This window comes from Ostrinia nubilalis, chromosome 13 (assembly GCF_963855985.1).
Source record: "Ostrinia nubilalis chromosome 13, ilOstNubi1.1, whole genome shotgun sequence".
NCBI classification, from domain to species: domain Eukaryota; kingdom Metazoa; phylum Arthropoda; class Insecta; order Lepidoptera; family Crambidae; genus Ostrinia; species Ostrinia nubilalis.
Genome location: NC_087100.1, coordinates 8,847,177 through 8,862,636, shown reverse-complemented (window position 1 = coordinate 8,862,636; position 15,460 = coordinate 8,847,177). Strand labels below are relative to the sequence as shown.

The window sequence follows — 15,460 nt, the reverse complement described above, 5'->3', positions numbered from 1 at the left end:
AAGCCATAGGTATTATAAATAAAGAATATTTATTTTTCTATAAACACATTATTCCTTTTTTTATATCATCAATGGCTCACATCATATAAATCGCGGATCGCATTGGGCTTTCGTCAACGAAGTCGTGTGCATGGATGGAGAAGAGTTCAGCGGGCAGGCCGCGGGCCGACGCCGCGACGGCGAGACGAAGCGCCCAGCGCGCGCGGCTCCTTAGCTAAACAATTTGTGCATCGAGGTCAGGTAGAGATTACTTTAATCACTAAATCACATTTGGACACTAATATACATGTATAAACTACGATCAACAAGTGTCAATATTGAGCAGTACGAGGTTGGCCGCGGTACCGCGCGGCGCTCAGCCTGCGTCACGCGGGCCCGTACACGCAGTCGCCGCGGCGCGCGCCGGCCGACTCCTCGCCGGGCAGCACGGCGGCGCGCCGCCACTGGTCGCGCACGCGCTCCACGTGCTGCAGCACGCGCACCACGTTCATGCCGGCCAGCTTGCGCACGTCCTCCTCGCTCCAGTCCGGGTCGCGCAGCAGCTCCGCCAGCAGGTGCGGGTAGCGCGACACGTCCTCCAGCCCCTCGGGCGGCGCGTCGATGCCGTCGTAGCCCGCGCCCAGCCCCACATGCTCTACGCCGGCCACTCTCCGCACGTGATTTATGTGTGCGACCACGTCCTCCACTGTTGCTCGCTCACCGCACGTCACTAACTTTGCGTAAAAATTTATCATTACAACGCCCCCGTTAGCGGCGATCAGACGCAGCAGCTCATCTGGAACGTTTCGAGTTGAATTGCAGAGTGCCGCCGCTCCAGAATGAGAGAAGACCACCGGCGCTTGTGAAGTTTCTATTGCGTCTCGCGCCGTTTCCTCCCCTGCATGCGAAAGGTCTACTATCATGCCCAGACGATTCATCTCCCGTACGACGGCGCGACCGAATTCTGTTAAACCACCAGCAGTGCCAGCTGCTCGAGCCCACCGATTGTCACATGTGTGGGTGACGGTGAGATAGCGCGCTCCTAGTTGATAAAAAGCGCGTAACACTGCTAAAGAATCGCCCAGCGCATGACCACCCTCCACGCCTATGAGGGAAGCTATACGACCGTCGCGATGAGCGTCCAGCAGCTCGGCGGCGTCTGTGACCAACGCTAAATGGGCTGCATTCATTTCCACTATACGTTTTATAACGTCCATCTGTTCGAGAGCCAACTGCACGGCGTCCCTGTCTCTCGCGCCGCACGGAACATACGCTGACCAAAACTGAGCACCGACCTGACCGAGCCTCAGCCGCGGGATATCCGTATGCGACCAGCGCGACCTCGCCCAAGGCTCAAGTCCTTCGAGGCCGGCGCTCAGATTGAATTCGCTAATCTTATTATGTAGAAATTTTCTGACGTTCCACGCCAAGTCGTTGTGTCCATCGACGAGTGGCGAGTCGCGTAGCATGCGGCGTATGGTGGTGAGCCGCTGCTCTGGGGTGGCGCGGCCGCCGCCGCCGAGGGCCAGGGGCAGCGCGAGCGCGGCGCCGAGCGCGGCCAGCACGACGAGCGCCGCGAGCGCGATGCGCCAGCGTGGGCGGCGCGGCGTCGGCTTCTCGTCAGAGCTGCCCGACGCCGACGCCGAGAGAGAGTCCGGCGCCCAGCGCCCGCACCGCTCGGCCACGTCCGGCAGGGGGCCCGGGAACGTCATGCCTTCCGGTACCGCGGCCTGCAAAAATAACGCACACGTTAAAGTTTTAAGAACCGTCATACGAGTAATAGTTGACTTGATGAGGCAGTTCCATTATTTTGTTAAATCTGATGGTAATTTTATTAGCATCGTCTCAGTTCAAAAGTCGTATATAAGTTTACACAATTTTTTCAGCTAAATATGTCGTAATATAATCAACAAGATTAATACCTACTGGGAATGCTGTAGGCTAAGCTATAACTTGTGAGATTTTATGCTTGGGTTATGCAACATAAAACATCACATTATGCCTAGTAAGTCATCTAAAACATGCAAATAAACAAAGGTGCGTAAGCAATTTAGTTACATGCGAACCTAATAAATATACAGTAACTCGTTATGCTCGTGCGTGTGCCTTCATCCCGCACCATGTTTCCTGATTAAATAAGTATATAATCTCACCCATGCGAGGCGCTCAAATAACAATGGATTTAAATGACTCGCATATTGTACTAAGTGACGTCTTCAATAATTTATCTTAAGCCTAACACAGAAAGCAAGAGGTAACATATACAAATATTAACATAGATAATATCTAGTTCAAAATCTTAGGTTCCCTAGCTACGGATCTATAGGTATATATCCTAATCGCATAATCCTCAATGCCATTATTCCACACGATTAGCTATAAGTTTTCGACTTGCGTAATTAATTAAGGATCAAAAAGATTTTTATAGAATTAACTTAAGTAGAGATTTAATCAGTTCTGTGTAATCAACAACAGGTTCACGAATAATTAACTTAATAATTAAATTAGCTTACAATTAAGGTCGGCCAACATCGCTGTAAACACATAATAAAACCATAAACAAGCTAATAACCGACACCACTTAAGGGGTGCTTGAAGGTGCCTAAAGGGTAGTTCTCGTGTGCTCGGAGCTTAGCTAATAACTATTCAGGACACGCGGGACCGCGAATGAGGTGACTTGAGGAGTTGCAGATGTCAGGCGTGACAATAATTTGCGCGTGTTCAATTATGCAAGGAGCACACGCGGAGAATGGGCTGCAGACAGGGGAGGGGTAGGGGTGAGCTGAATAGCCTCTGACCCATTTACAGAGAAATGGCGCGAAGGCCTGTAGTCGCTGGGATTTCACTTGTTGGTGACAGCCCTGAGTGATATTACACTGTTCATATTGCAGTCGTTTGTTGCGACAGTCAAAGGGCATATAACTTACAGTTTGATTTTAGTTTAGGTACAAAAAAGTGTTTGTTAAACAATAGGTACCTACACGAGATTATCCATCCATTTAAGTATTTATGATAGTTATCAAATAGGTAAGTAAACCTAAAGTAATTCGCAGTCCTTACGGGAAAAAGTGCTCGTTGGTTCTACTTAATTGAGAGCAACATAATAATTTTGCAGGGACTGCCGGGCTCGGTTCCCGGGTCTCGACATACACAAGTATACGAAATATGTTCGTCCGTGACATGAGAGCGGAGGCACGTGCGGCTCTCGCTACGAAACTTCTGATTTGGTTGGATTCCTCAAAATGGACGAATCTGGTTGATTAATAAAAATACCTATTCTGCTTAATTACATTTACGGTAATATGCAAAATGCGAAACAGTAAAAAGTAATTAAATTAATCGAGAATAATAATCAAATGATATTATCTGTAGGTAATGGACTCTACTTTGCCTCCGCTTCAGATAAATAAATTATATGAAGATACTTATGCGATGAGAAAAGACAAAGAACACATTTTCATATAGAAATAAATAGATAAGGTACCGTGCAAAAAATAAACCATGAGAATAGAAACGGTAATTAAGATGTTTAATTATTTTGAGCATTTGAAGTGAGACTAAATAAAAGTGTTTTTATGGGGTGCCCTCTTAGACGCATAACATTTTTCATCATAATTTAGTTTGGTATAACAGTATTTGCATAAAGTTTTTTCGCATAAACTTTGATATGCATAGTTTTCTAAATGCATAATGGTTTCTTAGGCATAATAATAACTTTCTCTAATTTTCAATACCATAATTTAAATAATCATAAATGTAAAGAACATAATTTTTATATACATAAAGATTGTTTTTAATAAAATACTATAAACATAATTTAATTATTTATAACATTTAAAGTCATAAATATTGTCTGTAAGAGCAACCAACATTGAAGAGTAAATAATTATGTATTTGTGATGTTGCGAATGATCCTCCTTCCACCTTTATACTCTTTCGGCCTATAGATTTGCAAAAACTAAATTCTCTGTATCATTGTCATTTTTGTTCTTAATTTTTGACCTGTTTCTTAGAAAACTTAAGCTCGTGAAAATACATTCTGTTTGATCTCGAATCCCTCTTATCTATTATAACGCACATATTATACAGTCCACATTTCTTTTACAACATTAAGCTTGCCTGGTCTGAAATTATGTTGATCCCGACTGGCCGTGGTCTCTTCCACGTGGTACTAGTCTGCCCTATACTAGAGTGTAATTTAAAAGCCGGAGGCGCGGAGGGAGTGCGGTCCTCGCTCGCTGTAACATATATCCGGCAGCCGTGCGAGCTGCGAGCATGGCATGCCGGGTATATGTTACGCCAGAGCGGAAGGACCGCACTTCCCGCAGCGCCGGAGATAAGGCAAAACTAATGCTTGCTTGCATGCTTGCTTGCTTGCTTGCTTGCATGCTTGCTTGCTGCTTGCTTGCATGCTTGCGTGCTTGCTGCTTGATTGCATGCTTGCTGCTTGCTTGCATGCTTGCTTGCTGCTTGCTTGCTGCTTGCTGGCTGCTTGCTTGCTGCTTGCTTGCAGGCTTGCTTGTTTGCATCCTTGCTTGCATGCATGCTTACATGCTTCCTTGCAGCTTGCTTGCATGCTTGCTGCTTGCTTGCATGCTTGTTTGCATGCTTGCTTGTCTATTTATATTTGTTAACTTATAACACTTTTATAGTATTTCATATTTGTTAAAATTATGGTATTTTGTATATTATGAATGATAATATTTATGGCATTGGTTTAGATGCCAATAAATGTTATGCCTAGAAATCGTTATTAAAAAAACAAGAATACAGAAAAAATATATACTAAAATATTATTATAATAAAAGTGGTTATGGCAAAAAAAAATATGCCTTATGATTTATTCTGTATGAACGTTATGCGAAATGATGAGTATGCCAAAAAACTTTATGCACTCTTAAATTATGACAATATTTTTTATGCAACCGAATATGGACCCGTTTTTATGGCCCCACGGAGGAATGAAAACAAGATCCAACGAAGAATTTAATGCTCGAACAAAACGGTCATATTTTCATACGAAAGGCTTGGTGAGAGAATAAAGAATGGAAAATATCTATTGTATCTCTTCCTATTGTTATTTGCTCAAGCAAGCCCTCTTTTGTATGCATGTATCTGTGCGCATACATTAAAGCTTGTGCTGGAGCTGGGATGAAGGCAAAATGGCGACCTAAGCAGTTCCGGTTATTAAGGTAGGCCCACCGCGCTTTGTGCTGTTGGCTCGGTCAATTTCGTTCGCCCGATAGAGTGGAATGAACATTTAACACGCCTGTGCCTTTGCTCCCTGGTTCAAAACACAAAGCAAATTCCTCGCCGAAAGGTTTAGAAAACATACCACCCGCTATATCAAAGGACGACTTGGCACTCTCACTCACACAAGATTAGAGTCATGCTAACATACATTAACGACACACAAAATATGGCCATAAATATAAGAAAGTTAGTTAATCATCGTAAATAACGTTGTTATGATGGAGCTCTACCATAGTAAATCGTAACCATTTTATTCTGAATACCTCAACGTAAATAAGTAAGTAGTTCTTCCTTTTGCCCCCGCAACATAATTAAGTACCAAGTATAATTTATTTCATGATACTCTTAAGTAAAAATTATTTTATTGTATTAACTAAGTAGCGTATTTTATTCTGAGCTTACATAATAAAAGAGTAAAGTGTGATATACGATAAATTACGAGTTACGAGATAATATTTCTTTGAGAGTATGATTTGAGATGTAGAGAGCTTATAATAAAAGCCTCATTATCAATCACTGATGCTGTCCACGTCTCTATCTAGAACCTACCTACGACGCGGCCCCACTTATAGCTGATTGTACGAACAGTACGAATTCTTGGGTATATGGAGGTAGTCTATATTCATCTATAGTCTACCGCATACTCGCAGTAATATGCTCTATCAAGTGTGCAGGCGACAGGGATGCAAATTGCTCCCGGGTGCAATTAATAGCATTTAGCAGTAGTTAATAGCTAACAAGACTCGATTTGGGTATTAAGTTTATCGCGTCGAGTCCCAGCTCGTTAGCGTTTCAAACAGTTCGTATTGTGCTAATAAACCTGTTTTCCCATTTGAGCAAGTATATTTTATAGTATTGTCTTTTACTTTAGTCATTTATTTTATTAATAGCGGAGACCTATCAGCTTATTCTCCGAATCCATTTTCAAAATGTCATGAATTTTTCTGAATAAAATTCTGTATTCAATTTCTTATCTATTTTTACTAAATAACAGACCATCTTTAAGGTACTCAAGAAACATATCTTACTCTAGCCAGCTATCCCCATATTCCCAGCCCAGCAAAGTGCATTGGGTTCGCATAAAACGTAAGTAAGTTATGACCACTGGGACGGAGTTGAAGTGGTGGCCGCGTCCGACCACGGCACGGGCGGCAGCTGGGAGCACCGCCCGGCCGCGTAGCTGCATCGATTGCAGCCAGGCGCCGGCCCCGGCACGGATGATGTTGCCAGGTGCCCTGCTTACCCTTGGAGTTCTATGACCTGTCTCCCAAAAACGGTACGTGTCTAGAATGGTCAGTTCGGTACTGCAGTCAATACAAACAATGTCTGCTACGAAATGAAAATTAGTCATGTGTTGGTATTTTGCTTTATAAGTGAGTTTTAGTGAGTTAAAATTATTGTTTAGTGAGTTGTTAATAAATTAATATCCTACGAAGACATGCATGAAAGCTGACACTATTACAAAATTAATCGTGTCGAGCCAACGGTAATGAGGTGCTTTGAGCTGCACGAAGCTCTCAAACGATTAAAATTAACACGTAGTTATAAAACAACGAAGATGCGAGTTTAATAACCCGTCTGCGCAAGAAAATAAGAATATTTTTCTAAAAAAAACTTCGCAAGTGCCGTTATAACTTTGTAGAAGTTGGGTTTTAAAAAAAGTTTAAATTGCTGCCACATTTCACGACATTAAGTGCTATTTCATCACGAAATGATATTGCAGTTTTTGCGATCCCCGTGACCGTGCAGCAGTGTGGCGTGCGGCCGACGCGCCGCGCTGCCCCGGCCGGCATAATGTTGCGTGAAATTCGCGCCCCTTTGTTACCTTCCCACTACCCAGCCTCCCGTAGCGCTTTATAGAGCGCGGACCTCGATGCTCCATGGACCACGCTCCGATAAATATTAACCCTTAACTGGTATCGTGGGGGCCGCGCGGCCCCCACGCATGACGTTTTCTTTGATTTCTAAGAAGCTACGCATCGTGGGCAGCCAAAATTTTTGGTATTCTCATTTCGGCGCTACTCGCGTCTGGTGCAGGCGTTTCAGCAATGCATCATTCACCAGGACGAAGATATGCACGTGTTGGGGTCCGCGCGGCCCCCACAATACCAGTTACGTTAGTTTTTTTTTCATGGCAATTTTTATTTGTTTTTTGTTTTTTTGCAGTATTGATGGCTTTTTAGTGATAAAACAATAGAAGATACCTAGAACAAAGTTTTTGATTCGAAATTAGTGATTAGTAGCATGCCAGAAGAAGGATATAGTGATAATAAAATTATAGGTCATTGTGAAGACCCAAATATTCGGTCGATAATGAGGATATTGATTCTGATTTTCTAGTTTTTTCTTCAGAGAGTGAAAATGAAGATGTTGTAGGACCTAGTCAATCCAGCTGCTATGAAAAAATAAATACAAGTGGTCTGAAAATCCACCAGTACCTGGTAATGTTTGTCAACATAATATTTGTGTTTTTATTTTTATAAAATGCTTATTATTTTTATTATACATTACATCAAAACGTTATTTATTATTAAGTTCACATTATTATGGATTAATTAAAATAATAGTATTTTTGGTTGTAACTTTCTAAACGTAGGTTTCATAGATATTTGTAACGTTAAAAAAATATTACGTAAAAAGTTGTTACTATTTATGTAATGTCTTGAAGTAATAATGTAAGAAGATTTAATACAATAAAAACTAAATGATTACATAGAAAAAGCCTGATATATATCATTTATGAGCATTTATTCAAGTATATAAGGTAAAACATGCTTGCTAGAAGCAAACATAGTATGGGGGCCGCGCGGCCCCCACGATACCAGTTACGTATGTCCAATTTACGATACCAGTTAAGGGTTAAGAATCACGAGATGTTAATGGAACTGGATCGGATATTTACGTTTTTATTTTTGCAGGAAATTGAAACCGGTTGTGTTTTTGTTTCATACTGGCATTGAAAATCACTACATCATTATTGAAAATCTCTGTAGCCGCATTATCTTGTTGGGTTAAAATACATACCAATAGGAATAAGGTTTACGGTTTGCAGTTAAGTATCACTAGTAATTTGTACTGTGACTGCACTTTGTCATTAAAATCACTACAGTAAAAAATTGTAATAATGTATTCATTACTTAATCTTAATATGTATATGTAGTTTATAAATTAGTTGTGAGTAATAACGCGTTCAGGTAAGTTTTCGTTAAGTAAAGCCTTAACTCTTCAAATCTTGTGTTAAACATTAACATTAGGTATGTAATTATTCTTATTAGATTATTTTAGCAAAGTTCAAAATAATATGGCGACTATAAATAATTCATAACTTTTTAAAAGAAATTCCTGTAATCGAGGTCATATGCACTTAACGAGTTAGGCAATGTTCCAAAAATAACGTACTGTATGTATGACAAGACAACCCACCATACGTATTTATAAATACATGGATGTGCAACTCATCTTTACTCATATCTCAGTAATCTTTGTAAGCTACAGGTACTCAGCTATGTAGCAATAACTTTGTGATATATTTTGATATTCAAAAAGTGTTAATAATGTGTTGATGATGACCGAGATGCGGCATTCTAGGGTGCGCGGTTAACCGCGTAATTGCGTTAATTATGTGCAATTTTCGTATTATGCTCACACTGAGCTTAATAATAATATTTATTTTCAAGTTGATTAAGCACACTCATTTAGGTGGCTATAAAGAGTCCATACAACAACAGTTTAACTAATTATAGAGTATAGTGATCTTATTTACTGTAAAAGTAAACATACCAAACGAGACACCGTATACAGCTTAGTAAGTGACGTGATAGACCTAGTTGAACAAACAAACGAAATAATAAAAGAGGACCTTTGGTTCTACTCGTATCCATATTTTATGGGTTTCGGTGTGGTCCTGATTTGTAAGAGCCTTTCTTTTCTATACAAATGTCCCCTTAGCTGTTTCCATGCAAATTTCATGACGTAAAAGGATTTCTCAGGAGACCTTATTTGAGTATTGGGTTATATGGTGAAATATGGTCCTATAGTAAGTTAGGCACTGCAATTTTATACTTTTTGTTGCCTTTGACCGCTACCAATACTCATTTGAGTTCTCTGTTAATTAAAAGTATTTTTCCTTCGTCTGTTTTGTAAGTATTAAAGTGTCCTGCTTTTTTTTGCTGTTCTCATAAATTTTACCTACCTGTCAAAGTGTTGAAACAAACTTTGGCAACTAATGTGGGCCATATTTTCCAGGTAAGCATGTGGGTACGATGAGGCTTTCAACAACATTAGGTGCTCACCCTCTGCATGCATTGTCACGTTTTTTAGTGGATTCTTTTTTGGATGACCGAATTTTTCAACTAGGTCATCCCTTAAAATTAGATGAGCCATGCCGCCCTCATAAGCAACCGCTGCTCTAATGCTTTACAAAGATAGCGCCGATCAATATCTCAAATAGACCGTTTGCTACTGTGTTATTGCATAGTCAGTCTACACCAAATCAGTGTTAAGGAAGCATACCACCACTTTGATCTTGTAACATACAAACAAACGTGAACCACCCCATATTTTGGACGTCAGGGCTCTCGTAATACCTACCATTAAGTGCCTATGCCGAAAGGAACTCATAAAATGGTTCCAGGAAAATATTTGTTAAAAGAAGCGAGCGAGGAGAACCGTTTACCCGCCATGATTAAGGAAGAGATATCTGATGTTTTCCTTCCTTTCGGTACCTGCACGAATAGGTAGTAAGTACCAAGTTTAAGAACTTTCACCACCGTAATTCATTGGAAATATAGTGTTTACTTAGGCACCTACATCAAACAAAAACTTTTACCTCGAAGAATAGAAATGGCACAAACTTAGGTAACTACTTACAGTATATCACTCAGAAATCATTCTATATGATAAGATTAGAAGATTGTGTCTCAATCCTTTTACCTTTCATAGGAGCAAACATGTCATAAATAACAAAATAAGTATTCTAGTAATAACAACAACAACCGTACTTATTAATATTATGATATACCTAGGGTATACTACCACACTGTGCCTACTACCACAGAATTTTACTATCAAACTGTAACATTTATCGCTGATAACATAATACTACTTAGATTAATATTAGTTATCCCGAACTGCATTAATACGGATCTACACAAAATTGATTTACTTAACTATAGTTTGACCTTATTATTGCACCAACGCTAAAATAGAACTTTCCATTTACAGCTCAGTTTGTCAGACTCAAAATGTATTGGGTAGGCTCGCAGTAATATTTCGTAGTAGTGACTATTATCACTTTAGAGGTACTAAATATGTCTTTAATCTTTAATCATAAATTGTACCCAATAATATCTCATTCTCAGGTTTTCTTTAGGTTAGGAATTTTTCTACCTAATAGCTCGAGATAAAATCACACTAAGATAAAATTGTAATGACTGCTACCTAGTTGATGCCCGCGCGTAGGCACACTAAAACAAATAAAACAAGGTGTCTCTATAAAACTGCGTTACACGGAAGCAGACAGAAGAGACAAGCAGTCAGAGCTTGTTAAATTGTTGTTTCTATGAACACAAAGAAATCCAAGTCTAGACGGATACATTGTATGGACGAGTGCTAAGAAATAATTAAGTAGGTACATTCACTCAAGGGCGGAGAAAGCTCTTGGACTAGAGAGTAAACGAAACGATAGTGTGTAAGGGTGAGTTTTCACAGTAGTTGCTGGGATATTCACAGCGGCCATTGACTTTCATTGTTGTTAACAATGCAGATTGAATCTTTGTTTATTCAAAGACGAGTTTTATATCTATCTGGTTTATCATTACGTAGAAATATGTCTGAGTCAAAATAGTGTTGTCTGCAATAATGTTATGATAAATACGAATATAGGTAGGTACGAAATACTTCTCCTATAGCGACAAGCCCCTAAATTGTTCAGATAAAAACAATAACAACAACATTAAAAGCACAAGCTAAGCGTGAAAAAGAAATTATAAAATCAATAAAATCATTTACACAACATATTATTTTCTAGTGGTAGAGAAAGCATATCAATGTAAGTAATAAGTTACCATTATGTTACCTAAGTACCTACCTATTCTATGACAATATATTAACATTCTACTTTAACAAAACACCCTCTCAAGATTTATGTCCAAGGACGACGGACCTTTATTGTTGAGATTGAGGACAATATAATTTTTACGCTCGTACTTTACAGTGTGGATTGGGGAAATCTAAAAGGAATGATGTCAAAGCCTTACTAGACTATAAAATTTACTACTATCGCCTTGAAAGAAAGTGTTTAATTCTAGTATTCGTCCTCAAAATGAGCACACCAGCGTGTAAAACGATTTTTATGACTGCTCGAGTTAAAAAGTAACGATTATTTGTATTTTGTACAACTTGAATTAAAGATCTATCCAGTAATACTCGTATTTATTATAATAACTAAGTAGGCACCTACTTATCTCTATTTTAGTCAACTCTCTCAAAACTAACTCGGAGTCTCTAGGAAACCCTGGAATCTTAATTAAATAACTACTTCCCGTTCTTCTAATCAGTTTTCTTCATTCATTAGAGCAAACATTGATTGTGTTCCAAAAAGTAGCGAAAAAGTAAATATAAAGCACATGATAACATGTACACAAGCGTTAGGGATGAATGAACTCGGCGAAGCAAACGCCTCGGAGTGAAATCAAGTGTGTAACCGGAGACAGTTCTTGCTAGAGGACTTTCATCGCTGCGAGGATCGGGACGATTTATAACGTCATGAATACCTTTTGTTGTACTTATTCTGTAAACCGCTTGATTTCTTATTTTCTAATGCAAAGATTTTATTTATTTATAGTTTTACAATTATATCATTCTACTTCAAATGCTTTTTACGATGGCGAATTTGAATAAATTAGCTAGCTCATAACCAAGTGTGATCACAATATAAAAATTTTATAACAGCTCAAATATTTCTATGGAATAGGTATATAGACTCCCAAAATAATAAAGATGTTAAGTAGGTTCCGAAACCCATTGCGTGGGTCTACTGATAGCAAGGTCTGGCCTAAAGATATAAAAATAAAATTACGCTCGTAGTCGCTTCTAAACAGATCTTTACTTTCAACGGATACATATTTTATGCATATGAATGTGTGTACTTACACACAGTTTAACGAGTTAGACAGTTTCAAACTTTTCATATTAGTATGCCCAAATTGCTTGTGCTCCTTAATATTTGGGTACCTAAGTACCTACTTCTTTGCACAGCATTCGAAGTAGGAAAGGAAATTATCATACGTTAATTATAAGACTTCTTGCGATATTTGGGTAGCTTTAAAGCTTCTTTGTATACCTACCCGCGACTTCCAATTCTAGCGTCAAACCGGTGTCTAAAAACCTTCCAAAAATAAATTCTAGAGTAGGTAATGTAGAGATACTGAAAACCCAATCCCTATTTCAGTTTTATCTTGGGCGACAATGCGACTCCCACGTCTAAGAAAAATTGATAATTTATTTAGTTCGCCTACATATTATTATACAGATCAAAAAGACAACAGACAAACTTGGCCCTTCAAGATAATTTAACAAAATAATGAATGCAAGCAGCGCTGCGCTGCAAAGCATAGCGGCTATGTCGTGCTCGTAGCCACGGTCCAGATTCAGATTAGCTGGCCAGCATTGGAAGAGGTCGATTAAAGTGGTTTGATGAATAATAAACAAATACGTATTGGTGGCTTTTTATTTGTTTTATTTCAAAATAAATATCTTTTAAATAATTTATTCAAAGTTAATTTTAAATATTTACGTGTTGTTAATTTTAAGTTGGCGTGAACTGAATAAACGTAAAAGAATGTCCTAACTCACTAGGAGTTTACAAAATTAAATAATTGTTAACTAATGAAAATAATAATTATTTTTAGGGCCACACAAAAGGGTTCTGATACTATGATGAATCTAGCTCCAAATACCTATCTGTATTAGTGCCAACCGATTCTTATATTAAACGATCTGTCCCTAGCTTTACTTTTATTATTAAAGTATCATAATGAATTAACCTAAGACCATCATTGTCATCTTTAATTTATTAATTCAAAATAATAATTCTTTTAAAATTTTTAATATTAATGCTACTGTATGGTTTTATTTTACTTCGTTACAAAAAAGTATTGAACTCTACCTTCGACCTACAGGAGGACTCAATTAGGACCACGTTACTCATATTAACTAGAATGTAAGAGTGTGATAATACTAAACATCTAGCTTTTTAAAACTAGGCACTACACGGTACTAATGATAAAATTATTGAGTGGTTGTTGCTACGAATTGTAGGTACCTAGGTATCTTTGCAGGTAACAAACACTAGAAGCTGCTGTTAGGTATGATTTAGTGGCTAAGGACAATGATTGAGGATTATGAACTTAAGTAAATATGAATACGTAAGTAATTAAATATAAGAATCAAATTAAATTGTGTATTGACAACATACAGAAACTTATTTACAGATGATTGTATGAAAGTAAAAATTACATTAGTACGAGTAAGTATTCACTTGAACATTGAAACAGCGACTATCCAACTGAACAACACATTTACAAACATTAACGATGCGAGTGCGGGTGACATGTGTGGTGTGAACTCTACAAACAAAATCAACGTGGAAGCGGTCCCTAGCGGACCGCCGGGGATCATGCGGGCCGGGGCTCGGAGCAGCGGCTAGCGGGCAGGCATTCAACACACGTACGTGGGCGTGCGGCGAGGTGATCGCGCGGCACAGGCAGGCGTGTGCCGCCGGCGGCACCTGGTAGTCCATGTAGTTCCCGTAGCCCATGTGGTCGCACGTGCAGGCGCAGGACTCGATGTGCCGCCGCAGTTCCAGTTCCACCTCCCACGGCGGCTCCATGAGCGCGTCGAGGCGGGCGGCCGCGCGCCGCGGCGAGCCCGCGCCTCCGCGCGCTGCGAATGCGGCCCCGGGCCGGGCGCGGGCCGCACCTGCGCGACGCCACCTGCCGCCCCGTCCCCCGCCCGGCTCGCTCCACCATACAAAGCGGCCGTTAGCGCGGCTCGGCGCCGCCGACGCAGCCCTCGCACTGGCAGCTGGCCCGGGACGCTACGGCCGGTGAGCGGCGACCCGCGGCGCGCGCGGGCTCTCGCGTGGTGGCGCGCATCGTCGCGGCCGGCAGCCGGCAGGGGAATGCCGCGCGCTGAGCCCGGCTGAGCGCGAGGCCCGGGCGGCCCGGCCGCGCCGGCGCCCCGAGCTCCACGTGACAGCCGCGCCCCGCGACGCCCGCACCGGCCGCGCTCGCCTCCTCTCCCGCCGCGCCGGACAACATCTTTCAGATGCACAATCGTCAGCCATCAATTAACTCTTCGACATAGGTACATTAGTCGGAAATTGGATTCGAGATTACGAAGAAAATCCTTTGTGTTCTCGGCGCAGGGAACATCATTAATAACAACAACTCTTACCACGAGCATAATAATAGGGAATTAGATTTAGGTGGATACGTTTCGTAAAAACATTCCGGAAGCAATAAATCAAATAGTTTTGTCCCGAGTCAATGGTGACTAGTTTGTTGGAACCTTAGTTGGAACGAGTACATTGCCGGGTCCCTTTGTCAAAATATGGATCTCTTGAGCTTTGAACTTCTCTCATTCTAACGTTAGGTACCATAAGTTCCTCCAAAGTTATGATAAAGTACGCACATTATGTAAACTCTTCAAAATTCTGTTTCTTTTTTCAAGAGACGGTAAATTCTCCGTTTTATTATTTTAATAATATTATCAATATTAAGAACAATACTTTATGAAAATCTTTATGAAAGTTTAGTATTATTACTTGGGGTTTCTTTCGATTTATTTATTTTCTCTTGCAACTGTAAACGGCAAAGTTTACTTATTTAGTTTTTCCGTTATCTTTATAACCAGTTCCTAATAAGTTAAGCAATTTCATTGTTTAGTTTATTAGGATAACGAATATTTAAAATCTCCTCTAGATGGTATAATAATATGTTTGTCTTTTAAACAAGCACCCAGAGTTACAACAAGTAATGTGTAAAAAAGTTTCGGTAATATATGCGCATTTCCTCGAAATATGCAAAAGTTGCGAGAACTGCGCCATGAACTAACACGCGGCGAATGTCTCTCGCATCCGAGTGTAGCCTCCGAGGGCGACGCAGTGCACTATTTGCATATTAATTACTGGACTGCGCAAAACAATGTAGCTCTGTAATGGGTGTAA

The 15,460-nt window shown here is 40.2% G+C and overlaps 1 protein-coding gene across 1 annotated transcript; it reads right to left on the bottom strand.

The window, feature by feature from the left end:
• Positions 1–365: 365 nt before the first annotated feature.
• Positions 366–14,122, bottom strand: LOC135077304 (dipeptidase 1-like). Its single transcript, XM_063971836.1, has 2 exons — positions 13,868–14,122; positions 366–1,709 (listed from the first exon to the last, which is right to left on the bottom strand). The coding sequence occupies exons 1-2, from the start codon at positions 14,120–14,122 to the stop codon at positions 366–368; spliced, it is 1,599 nt and encodes a 532-aa protein (XP_063827906.1).
• Between the last annotated feature and the right edge of the window lie 1,338 nt (positions 14,123–15,460).